The sequence below is a fragment of the Tympanuchus pallidicinctus genome, unplaced genomic scaffold (assembly GCF_026119805.1).
Source record: "Tympanuchus pallidicinctus isolate F22 unplaced genomic scaffold, pur_lepc_1.0 scaffold8, whole genome shotgun sequence".
NCBI classification, from domain to species: Eukaryota; Metazoa; Chordata; class Aves; order Galliformes; family Phasianidae; genus Tympanuchus; species Tympanuchus pallidicinctus.
In genome coordinates this window covers 478,874-503,781 of record NW_026294802.1, presented here as the reverse complement: position 1 = coordinate 503,781, position 24,908 = coordinate 478,874, and the positions used below count along the sequence as shown (strand labels likewise).

The window sequence follows — 24,908 nt, the reverse complement described above, 5'->3', positions numbered from 1 at the left end:
ATAATGTAGCCACAAAGGCAGTTTGAAAATGTATGATTAAAAAACAAAATGTCTGATATTACCAAATAATTGGAATTGCTAGCAGAAGGGACTCGGTTACTGCTTTCATGAAATTGTATATGTTTATGTTTCATTAAGAGGAAATATCACAATATGAGTCTGCCTCATAGAGGTTCTAAATACTGGCTATGTTTCAATAAACTAATGGCAAAAGCTCAGAGTTGTCAGCATCTGAAATCCTGCTATTGCATGTAAACATTCATCCTGTATTTATAATCCAAAGCACAGCTGCCCCAAACAAATGCTTGTACTCTAGCACCATCTCTCTTGGTTTTAGACAGAATATTAATAGTGTTGTTGTGGAGCTTTTTTTAAGGCCAAAATTTTTTTCACTCAGCAAAGCATTTAAATGACATAATTTATACACAGAAATGTTCTGCAGGCTTCCTTCTTTCAGTAAGATGTGGGATCTGGTACCCAAGATGTCTCAAAATGGCAGAAGTTTATATTTTTCTGATCTCCTTAAAGTAGATGCAAAACTGAAAACCAACATGGAACATACTTATCAAATACAAGTATGTTCACAAATACAAGATCAGTTTCAGCTGCAGGCACAATTCAGCGAAAGCATGAAGGAGCTTTAAAGAAATGTTCAGTTCTGCTAGAAGGTTCATATTGCCCTTCACTGCAGCAGAGAGTTATGGGTGCCATCAATCAACAGTGTCTCTGAAGTTACAGATAATGCATGCATCTGTCCTCAGTTTGGCCACTGTTCTTAGGCTGTATCTACTGAGGGCCAACATTATACAGCCAGAGTCATCTCTTTGTTCATACAGCCTAATTTATTTTATGCTGCTTCTTAACAGATCTTCACTACCATCTCTTGAAAGAAATCCTTTCTGTACCACAGAGGAGCCCAGAACATTCACAGGCTATCTATGTGTGTCAAATGACCTATGTTCTATTTTTATCTGTACAGTTCACATACATGAGGGTCTTGGGTCATGGCACATTGCCTGCCCCATTGTATCCTATCACTGTAATTTCTTGAGACAAGAATTGACTCTCATTATTCATTTGTACAGTGCCTAACTAAGCCCTGAACTTTACATGCTATAGGAAAAAAATAATGAAAAGCCCATACATACAATATGCTGCTATCATCCTGGCCCTTTGCCATTTTAATTACAGACTACATTATGGCAGCACTGAGTTCTTCCTCAGAAGTATTACACAAGATGTGTGAAGATCTGTCCTCTCCTAAAAGAGTTACAGAGTCTTTTAATCAGTGTTCTCTTCAGAAAAGGCCTTCTGTTACAAAACAAGCAGGAAAAAAAGACCAAAACAACCCAACAGGTCTAATTACAATTCATGCAATCTAATTACATCAATCTCTTGGTAAGAAAAATGTGTAGGTTAATCATCTTTGGTCATTTTATCTTCAGTAGGTGAGGCTGCTGTGCCATTTTTACAGCTGGGTGGTTTGCAATTGCTGGTCAATGTTCCTCTCTGGGGATGGGAATCCACTGCTCCATGTGTTACTATTTGGCTCGCTTTTGAAAAGCTGATGACATCTTATCAGTGAGCTGTGGAATTGTGTAAAACTCGTTCAAAGTAGGAGCTGACCAGCTGTCTTTCAAAAGGCCGGCCAAGTGTCTCTTTGCAGCATATTTTGCTGCTAGTTGCCTCTTTAGTCATTTGTCTGAAGCCTTCAGATATCTCTTGAGATCTGCTGGATAAATCAGGTTGTACCAGGAAAAAGATGCTTGTAAGCAATACACTGTTAAGTATTTACAGTGGCAATGAAATATGACCAGACCAAAGCTTCTACTATTCTGTATCTCATAGATTAGTAAGCATAAAGCAGAATGTTAGTTTAACAATTCCAGTATTAGTAATCTATATCATAAAACCCATTACATGCAATTTAGTGCAGACCACTTTTCAAATGCTTCTTCAACCTGAGAGAAATCGTCCTTTTCAGGGCAAGGTTAATGTAAATTGATAAGTGTACTGTTGTTCAGAGAACCTGTGGATGCTCCATCCCTGGAGGTACTCAAGGCCAGGTTGGATGGAGCCCTGGGCAGCCTGATCGGCTGGGTGGCAGCCCTGCCCACGGCAGAGGATTGGAACTGCCTGATCCCTTCCAACCCCAGCCGTTCTGTGATCTATGACTGCTAAAAATCTAACCTTTCGAATGATCTAACATATGCTTTTTCTAAAACACAAAGATGATTTGAGTGAAAGAATTGTTGGATTTTGACATTTTCACTCATAACATTTGAAAATTGACCTAAGACCACTCTGGGCTTACATACTTTATTTAGAAAATTGAAATGAAATTCATCTTAATAAAAATTCTATGGAACATGGCTATTATTACTGTTATTGCTTTTGTTGGGATTGATTTTGTTATTGTAATGATAATTTGTTTTCATGTATTACCTTTATTGTGGTCATGCCTGAAACTGCATGGGGGATCAGGTACCTGCTCTGAAAAACTTCTACACTCAAAATACTAAAGTAAAAAAAAAAAAACAAAAAAAACAAGCAGTAATATAAAATGTCATATTGTTGCTGTAAGGTTTAGGCATTTGGTATTGTAATGCAAGGCTTCGAATAGCATGAGCCTTGAGCTGAGATCACAGATCTGTTATGCTATGCGCTATGCAAAAAATGTTTTCCTGCCATCATAAAAAAGAGACTTTTAGAAGTATTTAGATACAATAATACACAAGTAATTGCATTACAGTGTTTTTTAACGTACATATTTAGAATAAACTTATTTAGACAGAAAAAGATCACAGTATAAAAAAGAATATCATCAAATTATCATCAGAAAAGAATGAGAATCAGAAGGTAAACCAACCTGTGGGAACTGTACTCATTCCTTCACCTACCTGAAAAATATCTTGGAAAGATTTAACATTGTTCTGTTAAATAGAGCTGGAAATATTTTCAGGAAATGGAGTACAAGGGTAATAAATAAAATATTCTTCTCTTGCAGGTTTCCCCACTCATGGCATACAGCTTTTATAGATCTTGAACATAAGAGAGTGAAGGATTTGAACCTCTACTTGAAGCAGCTATTAAGTGGATCTAGAAAACTGGCAAATGTGAGCATTTCCAATACTTGTTTTATTTGCATGTGACGTTCAGTAGCATTCTACGAAAAGAACCAGGAAGCTTTCCATTGCCTCATTTGAAAAAAATAAATGCCATAAATGACACTTTTAATGCAGTCATTTTGAGATGAAGCCATTGTAACATTCGTCAGAGCTTAAGACAAAAGGAGTGACTGAAAAATAGTTTTATTTTTCAGGCAGGATATTTTTCAAAATAATTTCTCTTCCTTTGCTGCCATCCAAAAGTAATGACTCACTGTATTTTTGACAGTAAGGAGTAGGTTCTGAGGAATATAATGTCTAAAAGAGGAGTACATTTTGAAATATTGAAGAAGTCCAATTTTGACAGTTTTAAAATAAGAAGTTTCATTCTTTCAGACTATAAACACTCTTCATTTCAAAATTTAAGCAACATACATAAGATATAGTTTTACAAACAAATGGAAATCAGGATATGTCATTATTATTGAAATGATACATTATGTCCATTAAAATTGTCAGGTTTTTATTTATTCTTGCTTCCTGAGACTTCATGTTTTCCTCCTGTTTCAAAATGGAAAGTCGCAATAGTGACAAAAAATGACTCTTCATTGTCTTCTATGTGCACCTCAACATTGTGAAAGCCAGGACCTAGAGCATCTCAGAGGTCTCTTGTACATCAGCACAGTGTTAAATAATTTTGTTGCATCACTTCAGAAGCTGAGTTGCCAATTACTGACAGCAACACAGGAGTCTGAGAGAAGAGTGTATCTTCCTTTGACCAGCAGTAGTCAGGAAAACAATTGGGTGGAGAGGAAAAAGCAGTGATTTTTTGTTAGACCCTAGGGTTACATAGAGGGTAGTAAATTAATGGAGCCAGGGCATGATCTCCCTGCTATTTCACTGTTAACATGTTCTCCAGTAGAGCTTGGGACTCTGCCAGATGGGCCTTGTCATCTCCCATGGCCTCAGGGCTACAGCACAAACTCGGTCTGGTTTGGTTTAATAGCATCAATAGTCTAGAATGCCAAAAGGGGGGTATTTTTTCCTCAAATTTTCAAGCATCTGGGAGTAGGGGAAAAATGTTTACTGCCTACCTATTACTATTACCCATTTACTGCCTTCCCAGATGTGTCTGTGTAGTGGGGATTAAAAAGGAAATTGTCCGTATGTAAAGCAAACATGAGTTTTATTAGTATTAATAAAAATTCTGTGCCGAGTTGAAATTGAGAAGATTTTCCAGTGATAGGTCTTATGTGTTTCACAGAGTTGCACCTAATTTAACACGGACAGCTGACTTGGGTGTTTGACTCCCGTAACTGACTTTGCTAAATAAACTGCACAGACTGAGTTTAATTGTTGCATAATTTCTGTCAGTCAAGGTAGACTCATGGGTTTGTTTTACATTAGCACCTTTTGGTCACAGCTGAGGAAAAACAGATATAAGCCAGTGACCTAGAAATGGACAGCTCTATCTTCTGCTGTGCTCTGGGCTGCTGTAAGGTACATGAATTTTCAATTTGGACCCAGCATTGCTGTCTTAAAGCCTGATCTGTGGTTGAAAAATTAAACTGTTTAAAGCCTTGGGATAGTAATAAAAACATTTCCCAGTCATGCCCAGATGCTCTCCTCTCCCTCCTGCTCCATGGTCTGTGAATTCTAATAATCAGTTAGAGCATGCTGCCTTGCAACGGGCTTCCTAATTCCTCATCTCCTCCCTTTATGATTGCAGAGCTAGGTGAATTTTTCCAGTGTTGCTGCTGAAACACTAGGACACAACCATGAAAATGGTATTTGTAGGGAAGTATGAGCAGATCTGTTTGAGAACAAACGCTGGTGTGGCTCTAAACTGGTCCAGTGGAGCTATATAGACATGCTGGACTGTTCAGCAGCTGAAAGCCATTCAAGTCTGGCACAGCCTATAAACCATGAGGAAAATAAAACAATTATGTACCTAAGAAGACTGTATAGCTGCCCTTTTCAGCCTTTGAAGGGGGCATGATAATAAATGGAATAATAAGCAGATTGTTTTGGACTGTGAAGTGCTGTTGGATGCTGGAAATCAGCTTGCTAACCACATACATCCAGCCTGCAGTTCTAGATGGTAACTGTTAGAATTATTGATACTCTATAAGCATTGAATCATCATTTTTACTTCAATATGCTTCTCCTGCTGGTAGATGTGAGAAATTTAGAAAAAACGGATGTATTCTGACCCACATAGAAAAAAAGAGACCAGTCAGTTGGTAATTTCCTTTGTACTTCCAGCTGAAGGCTTCTTTCTCACTTCTCCCTTTGTTACTACGTTTTTAAATGTGTCGCTGTGTCTTCTTCATTTTACTCTGAGCAAAAAGCCAAGCTAGGAGGCTTTCTTGATAAAAATAAGCACAATTGTTTTGTCTCTCCTCATGTCTAGGACCACTTTCTATTTAAACTTGTCCTTTTTCTCAGATTACTAGAGAGCCTGACCAAAATCATTTAGGGAGATGTCTGTTCTCAAGCATTACCAAACTGTCATTCCTATGAAAGAGTAAAACTGTGTAGGAATTAATAATTAATTCAGAAATTGTAGAAGAAATCTTGTAAGATTAGATGCCCATAGAACAAAGTTTCCTGTACTTTCTCAACAGTCATTTCTTTCTGCTGAGTTGTACTTTAGCTCTATAGTATCCTAAAGTATTGTCTGGGATAGTACTAAGCCAGAAAGGGAAGAGTTGCCATTTCATTATTAAATAGCCTTCCTATCACTGTATCACAGTAAACACATTACTCTGATTGACTGGACACCAGTGACCAACTTTTTTCAGAACAGAAGAGTTTAGTCAAGTCTGCACAGGACCGACTGCACACTTGGTTCTGCCAATTAAGTAATTAAAAATCCTAGAAATAAAGAAGAATTGGATTATATTCAAATTCATTCCTCAGCCATTCCTTAAGTGCATGCTTTTCAGTCCAGTCTAAGTTTTGATTATGAAAATTGGGTTATGATTGAAAGTAGATTAGACTGACACCTTTTCTGCTAAATGGATTGAACAAAGGAGGATATGTAGGAAACAGCTGCCTTTTCATTTGTACTATAGCTCAAATGGAATTAAATGTTTCTTCAAACTCCTCTTTAAAGAACAAAAGCACCAAGCCACAGTTCTTTGTCCCTGAATGATAGCGTTAAATACGATTAGTGCCAAAACATCAGCTGGCAAAGATATTTGTGGTAGGTTAGTTCAAATATGTAAACATGTGCCCATGTCTGTCTGAATAATTTTATCAAGTGTCTGGTCTATTTTGATTATAAACCTCATTCACTGATTTCTTTTTAGGCATTTGTTGAAGAGTTACCTAGAATAGGAGTGCTTTTTTAAAATTCGGGTTAACAGTTATAAATAACTGCACCACCAGACTATGTACATGAACAAGAAGCTGTATTCATAACAGCAGCCACTAAAATGCAAAAGTCAATTTTCATATTGAGTCATTTGGGGCAGGATCAAAAACGTGTTTCAGCATCTTTTTATCTTTCCTTCTACTCCCCTCAAATCAATGGCAATATATATTCTGAAGTATCAGAATATTTTGTTTTGTAGTAGCTGCACTGTTGCTGGCTGTCTGAACCAGCTGAAATGTTTGGGTCTTTTGGATCAGGATAAGCAAGGCTACATATTCAGCACTGTTTGGACTCTCAGAGTTTTACTTCATTAAATGGCAAAACAACCAAGTTGTGCCACAAAAAATAGGTGAAACATCAAGGAAAAATAAACTGAAGGTAAGTAATGTACAGGATGACAGAAATACATATTAAAAATATAAGAAAAATCTATTGCAAAAGTCAGCTGCTCTGTTTGTTTACGTTTTTCTCTATTTCACTCTTAACTCCAATTGAGTGATGGGCTAAGCGGAGGTTGCAGCCCAAACCTCAACATACATAAATTTGGGCTGCCCTAGTGGCTTGTCATTTTTATACAATATAGTGGAGGTTGCCTGCTCACTATGGACACAAAAGCGAGGTAAGTCTCCATTAATTAAGTCTGCTCTTGGCTCTAAGTGTCAAGAAGCAGCATGTTAGATATTGACTAAGCTGAATGTTTTCTTGCTTATCTTTAAAGGACAACTTGCACCTGGCTTGGGATTTAAAAAAAGAAATATAAAACTGAATCTAAAGCAATGTTCAATGCAGCAATGCTGCGTATTTGGTACTACCAGCCAGCTAGTAATTTTCTGTGGATAATTTCCCCATCTCTCATTATTTAAAAGAAGTGGCATTTAATTTGTGGATATTGTTATTGATAGCACAGCTCAGACACTAGAAGATATACTGCTCTTACAAAGCTTCATAGCCTTAAATGAGCATATTCTATTTGTTCTGTATTTTTCACATTGTGAAAAATGCTCTGTGTGTGAATGTGATGGAGGGATGTTTGAGGGGGGCTATTTATCACAGTGGGTATTGGTGGTGGCAAAAAAAATGTAGCAAGTGTGGGTGCACAGGAAGTTAATTGGTACAAAGAGATGAGGCATGTTGGATTTTGCCCCTATAAAATTTTTTTGTTTCAGTATGCAATCATGTATAAAATTTGGGCCAGAGATAAACCAGTGCAAGAAGGTAAGCAGTAACAGTGTATCAGGTATGAATAGATTCTATAGAAGTATTATGGAGAGTTGAATGCTATGTGAGAGGGCATGTAGTAGATGTAAATGGAAATGGTTGTAGATTACATTCACTTATTTTCAAACATATACTGAAAACCAGGCAGTGGTCTGGTTCTGGAGTGAGTAACATTTTAACAGCTGCAATAAAAGTAACAAAGTTTGATAAGAGCTTCCCATATTTCACTTCTGTTTCATTCACTGGAGCTACTTGAGATGTACAGAGCTGAGAAAACAGCTGCAGCAGTGCCCCTATGGAATTATATAACATGGTGATACAAAGTGCACCTAAGGTTTGTTGGTCCCTTAAACTCCCTCTGCTCCTTTGTTCCTGCAGGCAGATATCAAGCAGAGTCAAAATGGGGAGGGTTTAAAGTCTCCTCTTTTCCCCTGTCCTCTCCTGAAGTAATAATAGCTGTCACAAGGTCAGCTTTTCCTGGTTTCTTTCTTTCCTGCTGCTCTTCCATCCTGTTAAAGTATAACAGGTGCATGGGTGTTCTCTGACCCCAAATCTACTCTAACACAGCTGAAAATAAAGCTAAAAGCAGAGAGACTGCTCTTCTTAACAAAATTAAATCTGGCCTGAAATCTGGCTGTGTTTCACTAACGGCAGAGTGCTTTTCTTGTTAGGCTCTAATGGAGAGCAGTGACAGATTCTACTGTGCTACTGTGGTGCAAGCTCCCCTGATGCCATTTAAATTGCTTATTTCAGCTGTATCCTAGTGTAAGTGGAGGCAGAATTTGTCCCTTTTAAGCTAATGGCTGAATAAAGGTCATAACTAGACCAGCACTGATGCACCTATATGTACTTGGCTGCTCCCCAAAAAATTAATATTTTGGGTGATCTGGAAAAATATCAACATTACCTTTTACATAATTATCTTACAAGGTAAGAATGGCTAGACAACTGACAGGAGGCTTTCCTAAAAAATCCCCAGATGATTGGCATCTTAGGGAATTTTCATTTGTTGATGTCAGTCTAATAATTCCAGGGGGAAAAGAGAAAGGTAGATGAGTTCTAGTGGTCTTCTTGTCACATGGTCTCTTAAGATTCCCATCTATGGTCATATGCCTTTGTAACAACAGTTGTTTGTTCAGAAGCAGACTGTGTCTGCCTAAATATGGTGTGCACTTAAACACACGTGTTCAGCGCTCTGATGGATCCTGTCTTGCTTAGCACTGTCATCAGGTGTATACTTAACTCCAAGCATGTGCTTCAGTCTTGGACTGGAGTCTAGTTGATTGATGTACCACTGACTTCAGCGGGATTTAGGAACCACCTGGAAGTTCAGCAGCTTTCCTTTTCTTTTGCCAGCATTAACCTTGCTTCTTCTCCACATGCTTCAGTGCCCATTGAGTGAAGATGGACACTCAGAAAGGGAATGCTTTGAACTTAGTGCTGTGGCACTGCAATGTATGTGCCCATCATGTTCATGCTCGATGTATGATCTGCACCAATTCCACTTACTTTTCTAAACCAAATGTCATTTGTTTCAGAGAGTTCTTTCCTTTAGGAGTGAAAATTTGAAACTCTCACCTGAAACAATCTTCCCACCTCCTGTTTACAAATCACTATTTAATATATGCTCACTTATTGCTGAAAGAGTAAGGGAAGAGGATGAAGAACACCAGGCTGCTCACTGTGGAACTTTTTTATTTCTCTTTCAAGTCAGTGTATCCTTCCTTCCACCTCCTGCCCACTTCTCTCAAAATCTTTCAGCTCAAAGGGCTGCTTAAGTTTCCCTACTTATTTTCATGCTGTCAAATAAAGACTGACCTGCCAAAAATATGCTCTTTCAACCCTTGAGATTTCCTGCCCTTGGGACTCATGCTGAAAGAGCAAGTGGAGGTCTCACAAGGAATAACTTGTCTGTTTAGAGTTGTTAAAAGCTGAAGCAGGTGCACGGACTTTCTGCTATAAGCTATACTCATGAGATGAGAGAATAATTACTCATGCTTAGGTATATTGGCAGCCTACTGCTGATATCTTAGCGATATGTCTTTCAGTTCAAGGAAAATAATTCTGTCAGCTCATCTTTTTTTTTTTTTTAATTTTCAAGAAAAAAAAATCAGTGTGGAAGGAAAAATTCTGAACACTGAAATTAAAAATAAAAGACAACTGCTAAAATAAATCCAAGATTCTTAATTTTATCTCCGTGCTGAATGTACACTTCTTGTTTTTCTGTCTGCTGACCCCACACGTTAACTCCTCACTATCTGCATTTGTCACTAAACTCTTCCTTTTTTTATTTTCCGTGCACAAATTGTGCCACATCTTGTCAAACTGAAACAAGACAAATGCTACATGAAATACATCTTGTCGATAAGAGACACATTTTCCATGGCCGGGAAAAAAGCAATGGTGACATTTTAATGCTAGAATCTGGGAAGTCTCTTGTTCAGCCCATTTGTTAGTGTCAGTCCAAGTCGCATCAGCATGAATGTAGCAATTGTAACAGACTGAAGGAATGGCCATTCTGAAATACGGTTTATAAACAAGGTAATAAAATGTAATTACTGTCCACCTTTGATTCAGAATCCTTACAGTTCGTATTAGAATTCACGTTTTTTATTGCCCTGCACAATACTCAAGCCTGGAAATTTGGTTTATTGTTTTAATTCTCTAAAGCTGAATGTAACTACCTGTTATATATGTTACTAACGCAGTACAGGGCAGGACATAAAAATGGAAGTTGTAGTGCAGTACATAAGGTGGATTATTCTTTGAAACAAGTTGATGAAATATGAGCATGCTTTCTGAGCATGCTTTCCAATCCGCTTTGAGAGAACTAATTCAGGGAACAGAGTACAAACAATATTCCCCAAAATACTTTTATTGTCTTTCAGAATGAGCTTGTACTCAGCTTCTTCCTGAATTGGTCCAAACATACGTTGGCAGAAAAAGCATCATCTGTGACATCAGGTATGTGGATTACCAGTCTTATCTGTTTTCTAAGAATGAATTCATGAGTAATATTGAATGCAGTAATGCAGAGGTGAGTAAAGTTTTTAATGTCACAATATTTTTTTAAGATGTACAGATAATCAACAAATATTTCCTGACTTCTCAAAGTCTCTATAAATGTTTTAGTGATGTGACCTGTAGCTTGCTTTCTCTTTGGCATATTCTGCTCAGCCTCACTTCAATTCTTTTTGAAGAAATATGCCTAAATGCAAAGTAAACATTTATTTAGACAGACTGTGGCAGGCTTCTTGTTTTACAAAAGTTTCAGAGAAGGTTCCGAAGGAAAGGATTTGAGTTATGACAAAGCACAGTGTGTACTTGGACAGGAAAAGAAAATTAATGGTGACTTCAAAAGTCATTTTTAGAATGAGAGGAGCAGGTGAGTAACAAAACATTATGTTAATGCCTAGGCATACATTATTAATGATTGTGATAATTCACTTCTTACTAAGTGACATTCTGCATTGTTCCCATAATGCTTAACCTATTTCTCTCTTCTATGCAACACCTAATTTAATCTAATCTCTGGCAGTACAGCATTAAGAGCCAAAGCATAGACCATATAGAGTAAACTATGAACGTTTGTTCTCTTACACTGCACTAGTTCTGCACTGAAAATAGACTTCAGCAATCAATTTTCAGGCAAAATAAAATCTCGCGGTTCGGCTGCTTTGTGCTCCAAGTGACAGAAAGTTTCCAAGGATGACCAATTACCCACTTTTCAGAAAGTAGCTCCGCATATTTACGTGTTAATTTATTCTCTGTGAAGACAGGGGCTTTATTAACTCCTTTGCTGTGACCTTTTTTTTTTTTTTGAATTCATCAGAACAAAATAATCTCCATCCTATCTTTTCAGCCTTTGGAAGACTTTCCCTCTTTAGAGTTCAATTGATCAGGATATACCATTATCAGATTAAATCCATTTTGAGTACTGAAAATTACTAATGATTGTTCTAGCTTGTACAAAAGAATGAGAGGATAATGCAAAGATGGCCTATGTATTAGGAATATACAGAGATGAATCTCATCATTGAATCTTATCTTGGATCAGAAAATCCAAGCCAGAATTCAAATGTAACATGAGATCTGAGTCTATAGGCTACCATTCTCTACAGACTCTTTAACCAGAGTTGTAGGCACGTAGGAGTGAACTGAAGCATAAAGGAGTTTAAGTCTGAGATCTTTTGAGGGATTTTGACATTTCAGTAAGATTTAGTTCCTAATTACTACAGAGAATCTGGGTGTAAGTATCTTGTGCAAAAAGCATGAACTGAGTCTTCAATAAAGTTGCAAAATAAATAAGTCCCATACATCTTAACAGCGTTGTCCTGAGATAATATAGTCAAACAGGTAGGCCCTTTTTTTGGTTATCAATGGCATCAAAATCAGAGAACAGAATAAAGAAACAAAGGTAAGAATGTGATTAATGAGCGTTTGATGAAAGCTGTGTGACAGATAACCCAAATCTGCTGATTCACTATGAACTCAGTGGCCTTGTTAGGTAAAGGTCAGTACACGGTCAGAAGAGATTAATGTAGTGTAGCTACAGAGGTGCTTTATTCCTGCTCGGAAACTCTGCCTTTTAGAGTTTGGACTCATTCATTCTAAGTTCAGGACAAAAGCATTGTTTAACAGAAAAAAAACTCCCTTTGTACTATGAATAGATTGCTGACATTTATTAATAGAACGCCAGTAGTATACAAAGTCCAAAACCAGGGCCAATCAGTTTAAATTCTTTAGAAACAAATATCAAGAATTTGGGTCTGAGTTGCTTTGGGTATGGCAACACTTCTGGTCAGAAAGGAAGGGACTGCAATCAGTGCAGAGCTGAGTACAACTGGCATGAACTGGAGTGAACTGTGGAAAGGGATGAGCTCAGCTCAGTGTATAAGTTAGGTCAGCAGTGAGACCACCAGCCATGCACTGCTAATTAGCCATTTGAAATCATTTCACACGTTACTCTACGCTTTGCCCCTTGTTCTTGGAGTTAGATTGCTGCATTACCCCAGCTAACTAGATGACTTACGTCTATATTGCGTGATGTTCAACACACTATTACAGTCCATCCTTTGAGTAAGAGAAGACACGAGTCCATCTAAGGCAGGAGCTTGGTGATCAAGCCAAGCTGCCATATACCATACAAGGAGTTGCTGAGAAGGACACAGTTGCCCCTAGAGGCTCTTGTTTGCTGAGATTACCCTGACACACTTGATTTGAAAGAAAGCCCTTTAGAAATTGTGTTGTTGAGCTGGAGTGGGAAATAATTTCACTGAGCCTTCAGGAAAAAGGTAGTCTACATGAAAACAGTGCATCCTTCACCCAGAGATTTTGTTGTTTTGTGATCTTATAAGCACCTTGATTTTTACCTATTTTGAAGAATAATTCAGGTTTAATATGGAATTAGTAAAGGCTGCAGCTTTCCATGAGCATGCTGATTTCTCTCTCAACCTTTACACACGCAAATGATTAGTCTTTTAGTTAAGATCAATATAAAACAAAGCCAGTGCCCAGTAGAAGCAGGTTATGAATTTTGATCAAGATAGCATCCTTCTTTTATACAGCTTTAATTTACAAATGTTGTAGGTAATTACACTTACTAAAGTAAAATAAAAATTAAAATTTATGAATTTTTACTGTGCTCCTAGCAATGAAAAGATTAAAAATCAGTGCTAAATTTACTGTGACATGAATACTGATTCAGTATTCCCAATGGTGTAGAATCTGAATTGCACTGAATATTGTCAGCATTTCATTATACCAAGTACACTGAATGGGAGTGAGAGCAGATATCAGGAATGACTTCACAGACATATATTTTTAATATGTCCCTTTGAAAAAAAAAAGGAAAAGAAAGAAACAAAGTCTATCTTTTTTTTTTTTTTTAATGTCAAACTATGTTTCTTATTTTTCTTCTCTAGAATATTTATCTCCTGACAATATGTCAGGAGATACTGAGATTGTTTTGTCAAAGTTATGAAATTAAGAAGTTTTTCCTATTGGTTGTAACAGTTCGCAACCCCGGTCCAGTTCTGGTAGGTACAATCAGTATTGCGTGTACATCAGTGGGTTTCTGTCCACCTAAGTGCAGTGGAGAAAGGCTTTGTATCCTTCCAAAGCAAGATCCAAGCTTTTAAAAAATCAAAATATACCATATGGCTCTCCATGCAAATTCCTAGTTCTTGTGAATTCTCTCTCAGGAGAGTAGCCTATTATGTTCATCCTATACAGTTTTCTAATCTGCTGCAGTTGCTCGTTCTCAGCATAAAGCTTTTGCCACAAGTTTCATTCCTATTTTAGTTGGATATAGGCTGGTTTACTGGCCATAAGCACCCTTTTTTGGCTAAGAGGCTGAAAGCTGTGACATTTTGTTAATTAGCATTGCCATTTTCTTTGCAGTCCACAATTGAAACGCAGTGTATTAAATTATTGTTTCACTATTGATTTCATCAGTTTTCCATGTAACATCTTCCTCACTGCTATTTCTCATACAGTGTGCAAAGCCTAATGCAGACCTTGTTTTAAAATGCTTCTAATGGAAACATTGCACAGAATATTTAGAGCAAGTTCTCCACTGTTCTAGAAAAAATTGCTTAGATGAAGAACTACATAACTGATTATTCTGAAGGTCATTCCACTTTCCATGGAAATGAAATTTGAACACTAATTTCCTTAATTTTTTCATCCAAAAAGAATAATAATCCCACAGTTTTCCGGAGTTTATGTTCTGTGATGAAAGACATTATAAACTGGCACAGTGTTTGAGTTTCTCTGCAGTGGGGATTGGCAGCTAGCACTCGTGAGTGCTGGGTCATGCGGACACCAGTGATATAAAAAAAATGTTACAAACCCAGTTCTGTTGGCACTCCAACTTCACGGTCCTCGTTTGATATGTGACAAGTTTTCCACTGACACCTGTGAGTGAAGTATCAGTCTCTAGGAGGAAAATCTTGCTTCAGCTGAAGTCAGTGAAGCTTTATCCCGTATCTACAGCAGACTGGCATTTGGTCCTTGCATATAATGGAGTGCAAGTAGAGCATGACGGTTCCTAAAAATGCAAGTCTCAGCTCAAGTCCATCTGCCGAAGCTGAACAGACTGGAAGTAATTATTGTATGTGCATTTTATTATCATTTAAAGCTAAAACCACCTAGACTTCAAAAAGGTTATGACTTAGCACTGGAAGTATGAAAACATAAACTAATACATCTGAGTCCCGCAAATAGAAACTGTCTATTATGAAACACAAGCTGTAGATATTTCTAGAGTGTTTATCAGTTTTCTTGCAGTTTTTTTTTTTTTTTTTTTTTTTTCCCACCCATTTTCTTCGCTGTAGAGCTGACAGGTTTGGGTTTTTATTTTTATTAGTGCTCAAATTATTACACAGCAAGAAAGAATATTTTGGTAATACCCATAACCATACTGTCTGTTTTACACAGTCAACTAGAGTTGCATTTTCATTGCCCATGATTTTCATTATTTTCAGCTTGGTTAAAAATTATTTATATTTGTTTTTTCCTAAGTGAAACTGCCAGCCCCCACAGAAGAGATGCTTTGCCGGGTATAAATACTCAGCTGTGGTTGCACTGGTAGAAGCGAAAAGGCAAAATGTACCATTGAATTCAAATGACGTAATTTAGCCTCTGAGCTCTGTTGCTCTTGCTAAACTGCTCAGGATGACCCATAGCAATTCACAAAAGTAACAGAGTCCCTCAAGAGAATTGTACCCTTAGATTAAAGTACAACTTCCTGGCATTGCAGTCTTTATTGCTCTAAGATTCTAAGTTTCCTATTGCAGCTTAATGGTAGAAGTCCACAGAATTTCTTTTAAAAATACACAACATAGAATGGCAAGGGCTGAGGGTGGGGAATGATCTTTCTGTGGGCTTTTTGTTACCCTGGGAAAAAAAAAAAAAAAAGAAAAAAGAAAAAAAAAAGAAAAAAAAGAAAAAGGCATCATTTTCTGTTTCGAGCAGTTTTCCTCACTTTCCTTATCCCTCACTGTCCTGCTTTGCATACAACAAATGAAATAAGGTGCAGTGTAGTTAAGTGATTTGTCACAGCTCATAGGGGAGAATAACAAATGAAGGTCTGCACCTCAGTCTTCTAAGTCCTGGCTCAGTGATTTCTTCATAACGTTTCAATTCTTCAAAAGTCTGTTTCAGGCCCTCCTCTAATTAGGATGTGATTAAAAATGTATTTTTTAGTCTCCAAAGGGAAGAAGCTGGAGATGGTTTTTTATTCTAAAATTCCAGTTGAAACATCAGAAACATTGATATCCAGACTGCCTGGAAAAAAATATACTGTTGCAATTGTATGTTCCCACTGTTATTTTTAATTAATTTGAATTCCTTTCCTTAGGATAAATAGCAGTTGCACTTGCTCCCTGGCTGTCAATAGTATGTTACAGCACTGTAATTCTATCTGCTTAGCAGTTATTTTAGCCTCTGCTCACTCCAGAGGTTACACATTTAGTTTATTCTCAACGTGGCTTATTTTTCACAACTTCGCCTCTGCTGCTTCCTTTGCTGAACAACAGAGTGAAGGCTGAGAAAAGAGGTTTTGATTTCTTGCCCTCACGACCCCAACTGTAACAGCTCTGCTGCACATGTGGAAAAGAGAGACGGAGAGTGCAAAGGAGTGCACAGGTGTCTGCTGAGACTGAAAGGCAGACATGAGAATCCTGTCTGCTACTGAGGATGAACAGTCCTGATGCTCTCTAAAACACCTTTTTTTTGCAGATGCATAACTGTAGTGTGTGATGACAGTTCTTTCATGCTCACCCTCCTTTCTCATTCCCTTCTCTTTTAATAAGATAAGAATTAATTGCTGCTGATTTTTTTGTCTTATTATCTTACTCTGTGATGAGTTTAAGGCTGGTGCTTCATTGGCTGATCCCCAGACACGTACAGGGGAGCAGCACTTTATGTTTGAGGTCTTCAGGTCAGGTACATTTTTAATAGGGAGGAAGGCAGAACAGAGCCCAGCTCCTTCAAGATCACTGTAAAGTTAGCAGGATTAAGCTATTATTTTTCCATCTAAAGTAAATATAAAATACTGAATGCAACACAGACGTGGTCTAATTAAATGAATCCCTGTTTCTGCAAGTAGAAACAGGCCAGTTCATACAGGCAATGTCTGGCCTGCCAGTGTGGGGAGAGCCCTGGGCTTTAGAGCAAATGCTACAAACTGGCTCACATCCCCCATGTGCTCAGTTAGCACTGCAGGATAAGATGCAACAAGCAGCTACTGTGTTCACTGTTATCTAGTTTACTGTGGTGAAAACCATCTTTATTTTTTGCTTTGTCTCTGTGGGGTGGGTAAGCAACATTCCCCAGTTTAAGAACACACCTTTTTGGCAGTGAAGATAGGTGGCTTAATGCTTCCAACAGAAAGAAAGAACAGGATATGCTTAATCATTTGTTAATTATGAGCCTGATCCTTCTTGCTTAGAAGCTGGAAAATGCTCTTCTCAGTGGAAATTGAGTCAAACTCCGTAAATTAATTTTAGTAGAAATTCTACGAAAGAGTGGATTACTTGAAAAACAGCCTGGAACAGGAGAAAAAAGAAGGAATGTAGAATTTAAATCTGTGAGATACAAAAGTTGTTATTGTAAATCTGCAAACGTTTTGACACTGGTCTGGAAACTTGCATTTGTGGGGGTTGGTGGTTTTTTTTGTTTGTTTGTTTTGTTTTGCTTTTATGTTTGTTTTATTTTGTTTTGTTTTCTGCTGGGAACAGGAAAGAAAAAAAGATGGAAAAATTGCAACAATACGGACTAGTATAATAACAATTAAAAAAAAAATCCAGAATTAATTTTAAAACAAAAATAAATTAACCACTGAAATTCAGATTGATGGCTGTCAGAAAACAAAAATCCCACTGTTAGTGTATAAACAAGCAAGGTGATGAGCACTGCATGTCAGACCATTCTCTTCATCCCACTCCCTGACAGTGTTTTCTAATTTCAATGCTAATTTAAGCAGGCAGTGGTTTGTTGTATGTATTAGTTCATGAATTCTGTCATATGTTAAACATCTGCTTCCACTAAACTGTTTACTTAAAAATCAAACTGTTTGGTTTTAGGTCCTCAGTCGAATGATGGTACACCTGGAGTACAGTTAGTCATATCCTATGAGGGCACTCGTCTGACAGTGATGTTGAAACACATGAGGAACATTGTAAGTATTTTCATCATAATCTGTACCCCTTTGACTTTTCCACAGTACTTTGAAAACATAATCCTCAAACACAATTTCTGATATAAATAATTTTAACTCATAATTATGATGATATTTCTTTATCATTGTTTAACACAGTCTTCCTTAGATCTTGCTCAGTATTGTTGTAAGTATGGGACCTGTATCGAAATCATGTTTGCCTAATGGCCAGCGATGACCTTTTCCAGGCCATATACAAAATCAATTCAGATGCCTGTTGGCCCTTCCAGCTGACACATTTTGATATGAGTTAGGTATATGACATCATGCAGCATCACAATGCTTTGTAGGACATCTTCTTGGTGCTACTGATTATCCATACACTTCTTTCAAGCCCCAAGGACTACAAGTGGGGAACAGGTCAGTAGAAGAAGCAGTGGAGTACTTTAATAAGCAATGTCTCCTGATGCTGTGATGCTCATCTCTATAAGACGCTGTCTTGATGTTAAGTGGGAAATACTGCACATTCTTGGAGCCAGGGTATGCAAGGATAAAGCTGGCAGAGCTCCCTCTGGAATTCCTGGTTGCTCAAGTTTCAAGTAATGGCAATAGCAAAGAGATCATTTACTATCTTTGTCTAGCTGGAAGATTTAAGTTCTGAATTGTTGCAGGCTCTTACTGCACACATTTATGCTGCCTCTGTCTCAAACTGGATTGCAATTGCTTTTCTTAAATGAGGCCAAACTAAGAATCATAGAATCATAGAATCATAGAATCACCAAGGTTGGAAAAGACCTAAAAGATCATCCACTCCAACCGTTCACCTATTCCCAATAGCTCCTACTAAACCATGTCCCTCAACACAACATCCAGCCTTTCCTTGAACACCCCCAGGCTCGATGACTCCACCACCTCCCTGGGCAGTCCATTCCAGTGCCTGACCACCCTTTCTGAAAAGTCCACCTTCCTCATGTCCAGCCTGAATCTCCCCTGCCGTAGCTTGAAACCATTCCCCCTGGTCCTATCACTAATGACACGAGAGAAGAGGCCGACCCCCAGCTCACTACAACCTCCCTTCAGGAAGTTATAGAGAGCAATGAGGTCTCCCCTGAGCCTCCTCTTCTCCAGGCTGAACATTCCCAGCTCCTTCAGCCTCTCCTCATATGGCCTGTGTTCCAGACCCCTCACCAGCTTTGTTGCTCTCCTTTGAACACGTTCCAGGGCCTCAATATCTTTCTTGCAGTGAGGGGCCCAAAACTGGACACAGTACTCGAGCTGCAGCCTCACCAGTGCTGAGTACAATCACCTCTCTGCTCCTGTTTGCAACATGTATATGGGACCAGATGATAATAAAATAGGGCTGAATATTTAATTGGTTATATGTCACAGAATGACAGAATTGTAGGAGTTGGAAGATCATCTAGTCCAACCCCTCTGCTAAAGTAGTTTCCCCATAGTACTCACACAAGAAGCATCCAGGAGGGTCTTGAATATCTCCAGAGAAGGAATCTCTCTGGGCAGCTTGTGCCAGTGCTCTGTCACAGTAAACAAATTTTTCCTCACATTCATGTAGAACTTCCTTTGTACCAGCCTATGCCCATTGCCCCTTGTCCTGTCGCTGAGCACCGCTGAAAAGAAGCTGGCCTCATCCATGTCATTCCTACTAATTATCTGTAAGCCTTCAAAAGATATCCTCTGAGTCCTCTCCAGGCTGAACAGCCCCAGGTATCTCAGCCCTCCCCGTATGGGAGATGCTCCAGGCCTCTCATCATCATTTTGGCCATCCACTGGACTCTCTGAGAAGTTGCCTCCCTTTCTTGAACTGCGGAGCTCAGAACTGGGCACAGTACTACAGATGTGGCTTCGCCAAGGCAGAGTATAGAGGAAGGATCACCCCCCTTGGCCTGCTGGCCATGCTCTTTTTAATGCACACCAGAATACCATTGGCCTTCTTGGCCACCAAGACACACTGCTGGCTCACGGCCAAACTATTATCCACAAGGACACCCAGGTCCTTCTCTGCAGAGCTCCTTTCCAACAGGTCAGCCCCCAACCTGTACTGATGCATGCAGTCACATGAGGCTTATGTAGCTTCAACTATTCTCCATTTGCCCCTCCAGCTTCTGATTTGCAATTCGAGCATATTCATTTTGGTCTATAACACATGCAAGTAAATTTTCAATCTTGAAACATGTTTTTGTTTCCCATGTGCCACCTTGACAGGTGAGATCAGCTTCTGCTGGTCCAGTTTCATATGAGCTTTACCTTTTGGATATAGCTTAAAGCCTCCTTTATTTTTTTCTTTTTCACTTTCAAACACTAAATAACAGTGATAGGCTTCTAGTCTGTGGAAGGAGAATATTGAAATGATTGTTGTGTCCATGTTGTTACCATGAGTTCAGGTGGGTAATGTGGAGATGTATGCAACCAGAGCTACAGATGTTGGAAGCAGTCATTCTGCTTGTTTCTGGCTCCTGTGTTCTTTAACTTTGAAAGTTTCCAGTCATTTAATTAAATTAGAATAAATTATAGTGTAGATGGCTGTGCATGGCAAAACTGAAATCCAAGGTTCGGGCCACTGTAGTGAAAGGGACAATACAAATTTAAATTGGCTTCTGGCTTTTGGAGGTAGTTGATGTGAATTAAATCCTTTTCAGTGAGTTTGCAGAGAACTGGTAGGAGTCCAGTTCAGTAAGACCAGAAATGATTCATGGCTTGAAAACAAGGTGACTATTGTACAGCCTAACTTAGGCAATCATGTTTTTAAATCCTGAGCTTCTGATTCCTTCCTTCCATACAGCCATCTGCTGTGGTGCTTTGGGGTATTGTGATACTGGACTGCCTTCAAACTATTAAGGAAAGGTTATTAGATTCTTTATCCCATTAGTTATCCTCACAGCATTCTAGTTGTATAGATCAATTTCTCTGACGTGCTCACTTTTCTTTTTCCTTAATTTTTCCCCTTTTTTTTTTTTTTTCCTAACTGATCAAGGATTTTATAAGTATGCCAAGATCATGTCTCATTCAAGACATGTTAAAGTTATTTCAGGTACATTCAATCTTTTGCATACTCTCGTTACTTTTTTTTTTTTGTGGTTCATCTTTGCAATCTTGTTTTGTTTTGGAATTTATAGTAAATAATTTGAGTGTCTCTTCTTCATTTGCTTACCACTTTATAGAGATTTTATGATGTGTTCAGATGTGAAAATTATTGTAATGGGCCAAATTAATCCCAAATATAGCTTCATAGAACTGACAAGGAGTTGTGATGCAGAATTCTGATCCATGTAAATGCATTTCATTTATTATTTATGGGTGGATAGCTCTACAGATTTTAATAGCTATAGATCCTGTTGTGCAAATTCTATATTAACATATGATGCACAAGATAATCCCTAAGGAGCTGGTGTTGTTTATAGCCATTTTCAAGTGTCACATAGGCTCTTTAAAGAAGGAAGTCAAAAGGGTGCTTTGCAGGATTTTTCGTGAAGCTATCCCTATTCATGTGGGAAAGAAAATGTCATAGCACTTGAGTGAGCATTGATCTGGTGCAGACAAGCTTGGGGATACTCTAATGTAGGTGCATTTGTGTATTCCATACAGCAGGCACTTTTAGTCTGATGCATCCACATGTGCTGGATCCGCTGCATATCTACAAGTTATCCACCCCTAGGTCTGCTTCCAAGCATCCTCTTCTGACTCACACCAACATTACAGTCATATGTTATGAAAGAAAGTCCTTGAAGAAAACCCGTTTAAAAATACTTTGAAGACCAATGAAGTAGAATAGCCACAGTTTTCAAGTACAGAAAAGCCATGATAATACAATAATACAATTTTCCAAACATGTTTATTACATAATTTTAATTCAGCCTCTTGGACTATTGCTTGCATGCGTGACATGCAGACCATGCAATACTGTACTTTATGTATAGGCAATGGAGGCAATATTGTTTCAATAAAATCAAGCTGAGTTGGAAGGAAACAGTGGTGTACCAATGGCCTGGAGATGTTATATGGAGATACTGGGAGATTTTGCCTCTGAGTCTCAGAGGATGTGACAGCAGAAGTGAATGAAACAAGGTTAGCTTCTTACACAAACACAATAATACAGTACCTTGCACAATGCTCTAAGTAGTCTAAGGGAGAAGATACAGGATCCAGGGTGAGGTTTGTCTGCTAGGAGTGAGAACAATCCAACTGTGGCAAGCCCATACCCAAAGAGTGGCAGCAGTCAAGAGCAGGAGCACTGGGAGGGTACTAGGAAGAATGCTTATGAGGCAAGACGAAAGGCATAACCTCCCACAGCTGCAAAGAAGCTGTGGAAATGGATTTATGAACACTGAAGATACACAGGTGTTGATCCTGAACCATCCACTTCCATTTATGTACATTATCCAGAACAGAAAATGGAGAATATCAAGATTATAACAGAACTTAGAGCAGAGTATGGGCTAGCTTAGTACTGCCTAAGCCAGAAACAGCCAGGCTAACTGCAGCTATGCTGATGGACTTCTTTGTATATCAAAAAAGAACATCAGAGGAAAAGAAGTAGCACTTTCTGAAATTCAGAGAAGGGTTGTTTAATATATTTCTTTTTGTACTTCATAGAAATCCAGAAGGGAACAGTGGTTGAGCATTGGCTCATAAGGAAGTGTGTGTTGTCTGTTGATTTCATTGCCATGACTTCAGGCATGCCCGGTTTTTCCAGATAAGCAGCTAAACTTTCAGTCCTCAGTGCTAAACATTTTTGCCCAGCACTTCTTGTGGACAGAAAAACTCCTCAGGGGTAGTGGGGAGGAGAAACAAAGCCAACATATCATGAACTTCATGCCAATAAGTGTAAAATGCTACCAGAATTTAGGAAAGCATGTATGGATGATGAATTCAGAACCAATATTACGGAGAGAACATTTTCTGAAATTAAAATAAATTCCTACAGTACTTTCCAAAACTACTTCCAGCATTCCTTCTTTAGAAGTTCTGAGGCTGTCATGAACTGCTCCTGGTGATTAATGATTCTGCAATAGCTGATATATGGGTGATGAATTAGTAATCAGTTTTAAGCTTTAACAGACATCCAGCCTCTTTCCATTTTGTGTCCTATGGTATCCAGGTACAAATTGCTTCCAAAAACATTTCTGAAATGTGATAGTGGAAGTGCTATGAGAAGAAATGTGAGAGCCAAGCTTTACCTAAATGAGAGGAGTGAAATCGATTTCTGAACCTGCAGGTGTAGAGCTATAGGGAAGTTCCCAAAGACAAGTAGATAACTTCACTCTCTTCACTGGGCTTTGGCATCATCTTGAGCTGAGTAAGGAACGGGAATTCTTTTTCTGTCAATTTTGGTTCCCATAATTCCTCTTGTGGGTCCACTAATATTTACAGTTTATGAGCAAGTTTGCTGATGGTACTAAACTGAGAGGAGCTAGACAAATTAGAGAGCTGAGTAATTGCCAGTCGCATAAAGTTGAACAAGAGCAAGTGCCAAATTCTGCAGCTGGGAAGGGGCAACCCTGGCTATCGGTACAGACTGGGGAATGAGCCACTTGTCTTGCTGCTATGTTTGTCCCCTCAAAAGTAATGCCTATTTATTTCCGTGGAAACTACAACAGATACTAAGAGAACAATAACACTATTTGACAGAGCAAATTCTCAGATACAAAACGCAGTTTTTCAATTCACTACCATTAGCTATGCATTTTTGCCACGCTTGTAAAAATCTGCATCAGCGGATGTGACCCACAATTTCACAGCTGCTATGATAGCATCATTGTTAGGAAAATGTTGCCCACATAGCCCATCTATCACTGGCCCAAGCAGATGAAAGTTAGAAGGTGATAAATCTGGACTATATGGTGGGTGTCATAGGACAGTCCAACTAAGATTGGCAATGTACTTCACGATTTTCAAACTTGTATAGGGACCTGACATTATCATCTTGCAAGAAAAAGGTTATCTTCCTCTCTAGCCTGACTCTAGAAGTTCAAGCCTTCATCTTTGTCAGTGTTCTGATGTGGTGATCAGAGTTGATGGTTTGTCCATATTCTAGGAAATCCAGAAGGATCACCTCTATCCTATTCCAAAAGACAGTGCACATCACTTCACCCACTGAGAATTGTATCTTGAACTTTTTATTCAATATGGAATTCTCATGTAACCACACCACAGACTGCTGTTTTGACTCTGGTTCATAGTGCTGACATCACATCTCATCACCAGTAATGATGCAACCCAGGAAACTGTCACCTTCAGCCTTGTATTGGTTCAGTAGATCCTGAGAAATTTGCATTCTTTCTGTGCTTGTGTGAGAATTCATGGGATCCACCTGGCACAAAAATCTGTGACATTCCAACATTGCCAACTTCATTTCCGATGCATTGAAAACAATATTTAGCTATCCCTAACATGGCTTGTCTTTCACATCCCTGTCAACAATGACAAAATGCATCACCCACTGCCTTGCTGTGCTCACATCCAATTCTTTGTCGCCATGTTCAGGAAGGCATCAGTGAGTGTCATTTTTTCCATAAGGAGAAATTCGATGGCACACCTTTACTTCTTACACATTTCCATGTCAGATGTCATTTTGTCAGACTGCCATATGCATTTTGTCTGCTGCTATCTATTGCACAGTAACAAAATGTAGTGGGATACTGTTGGGAAGGTTCAATCTCTACTGCCATACCACCAACATCCACCTCTGATGTCGTCGGTCAACATAATACAACAAGAGGCATTACTTTTAGAGCAGCCCTTGTAAATTTAAATGGAGAATATATCACATACCAGCAATGCAGTGCCTGCCAATTACATAAAAAGCAACATTACATACACCTTTAACAATATTATGAATATTTCCTGCTTTCTTTACCAAGGCCTACTGATTAGCCAGCAGGGATAGGGAATATGTTTCATGGGTAAGCAAAGCCTGACCAGTCATCCACCAGTGGAAAACAAGTGGAAAAAAGATCCCTCTGAGATGAATGAAAGTTATTCAGAAGATATTGGTAAGAGAATGAAATCAGAAATTTGGCAGATG

At 38.5% G+C, this 24,908-nt stretch overlaps 1 protein-coding gene across 2 annotated transcripts in view; it reads left to right on the top strand.

Annotated features, from left to right (window-relative positions):
- PIK3C2G (phosphatidylinositol-4-phosphate 3-kinase catalytic subunit type 2 gamma) overlaps positions 1-24,908 on the top strand; it is a 200,105-nt gene that overhangs the window by 158,301 nt on the left and 16,896 nt on the right. For both annotated transcript variants that reach the window (XM_052668620.1, XM_052668619.1), the window contains exons 29-31: positions 3,008-3,116; positions 10,593-10,668; positions 17,793-17,887. In XM_052668620.1, coding sequence (XP_052524580.1) covers positions 3,008-3,116; positions 10,593-10,668; positions 17,793-17,887 — 280 coding nt within the window. The remainder of the gene's footprint in view (positions 1-3,007; positions 3,117-10,592; positions 10,669-17,792; positions 17,888-24,908) is intronic.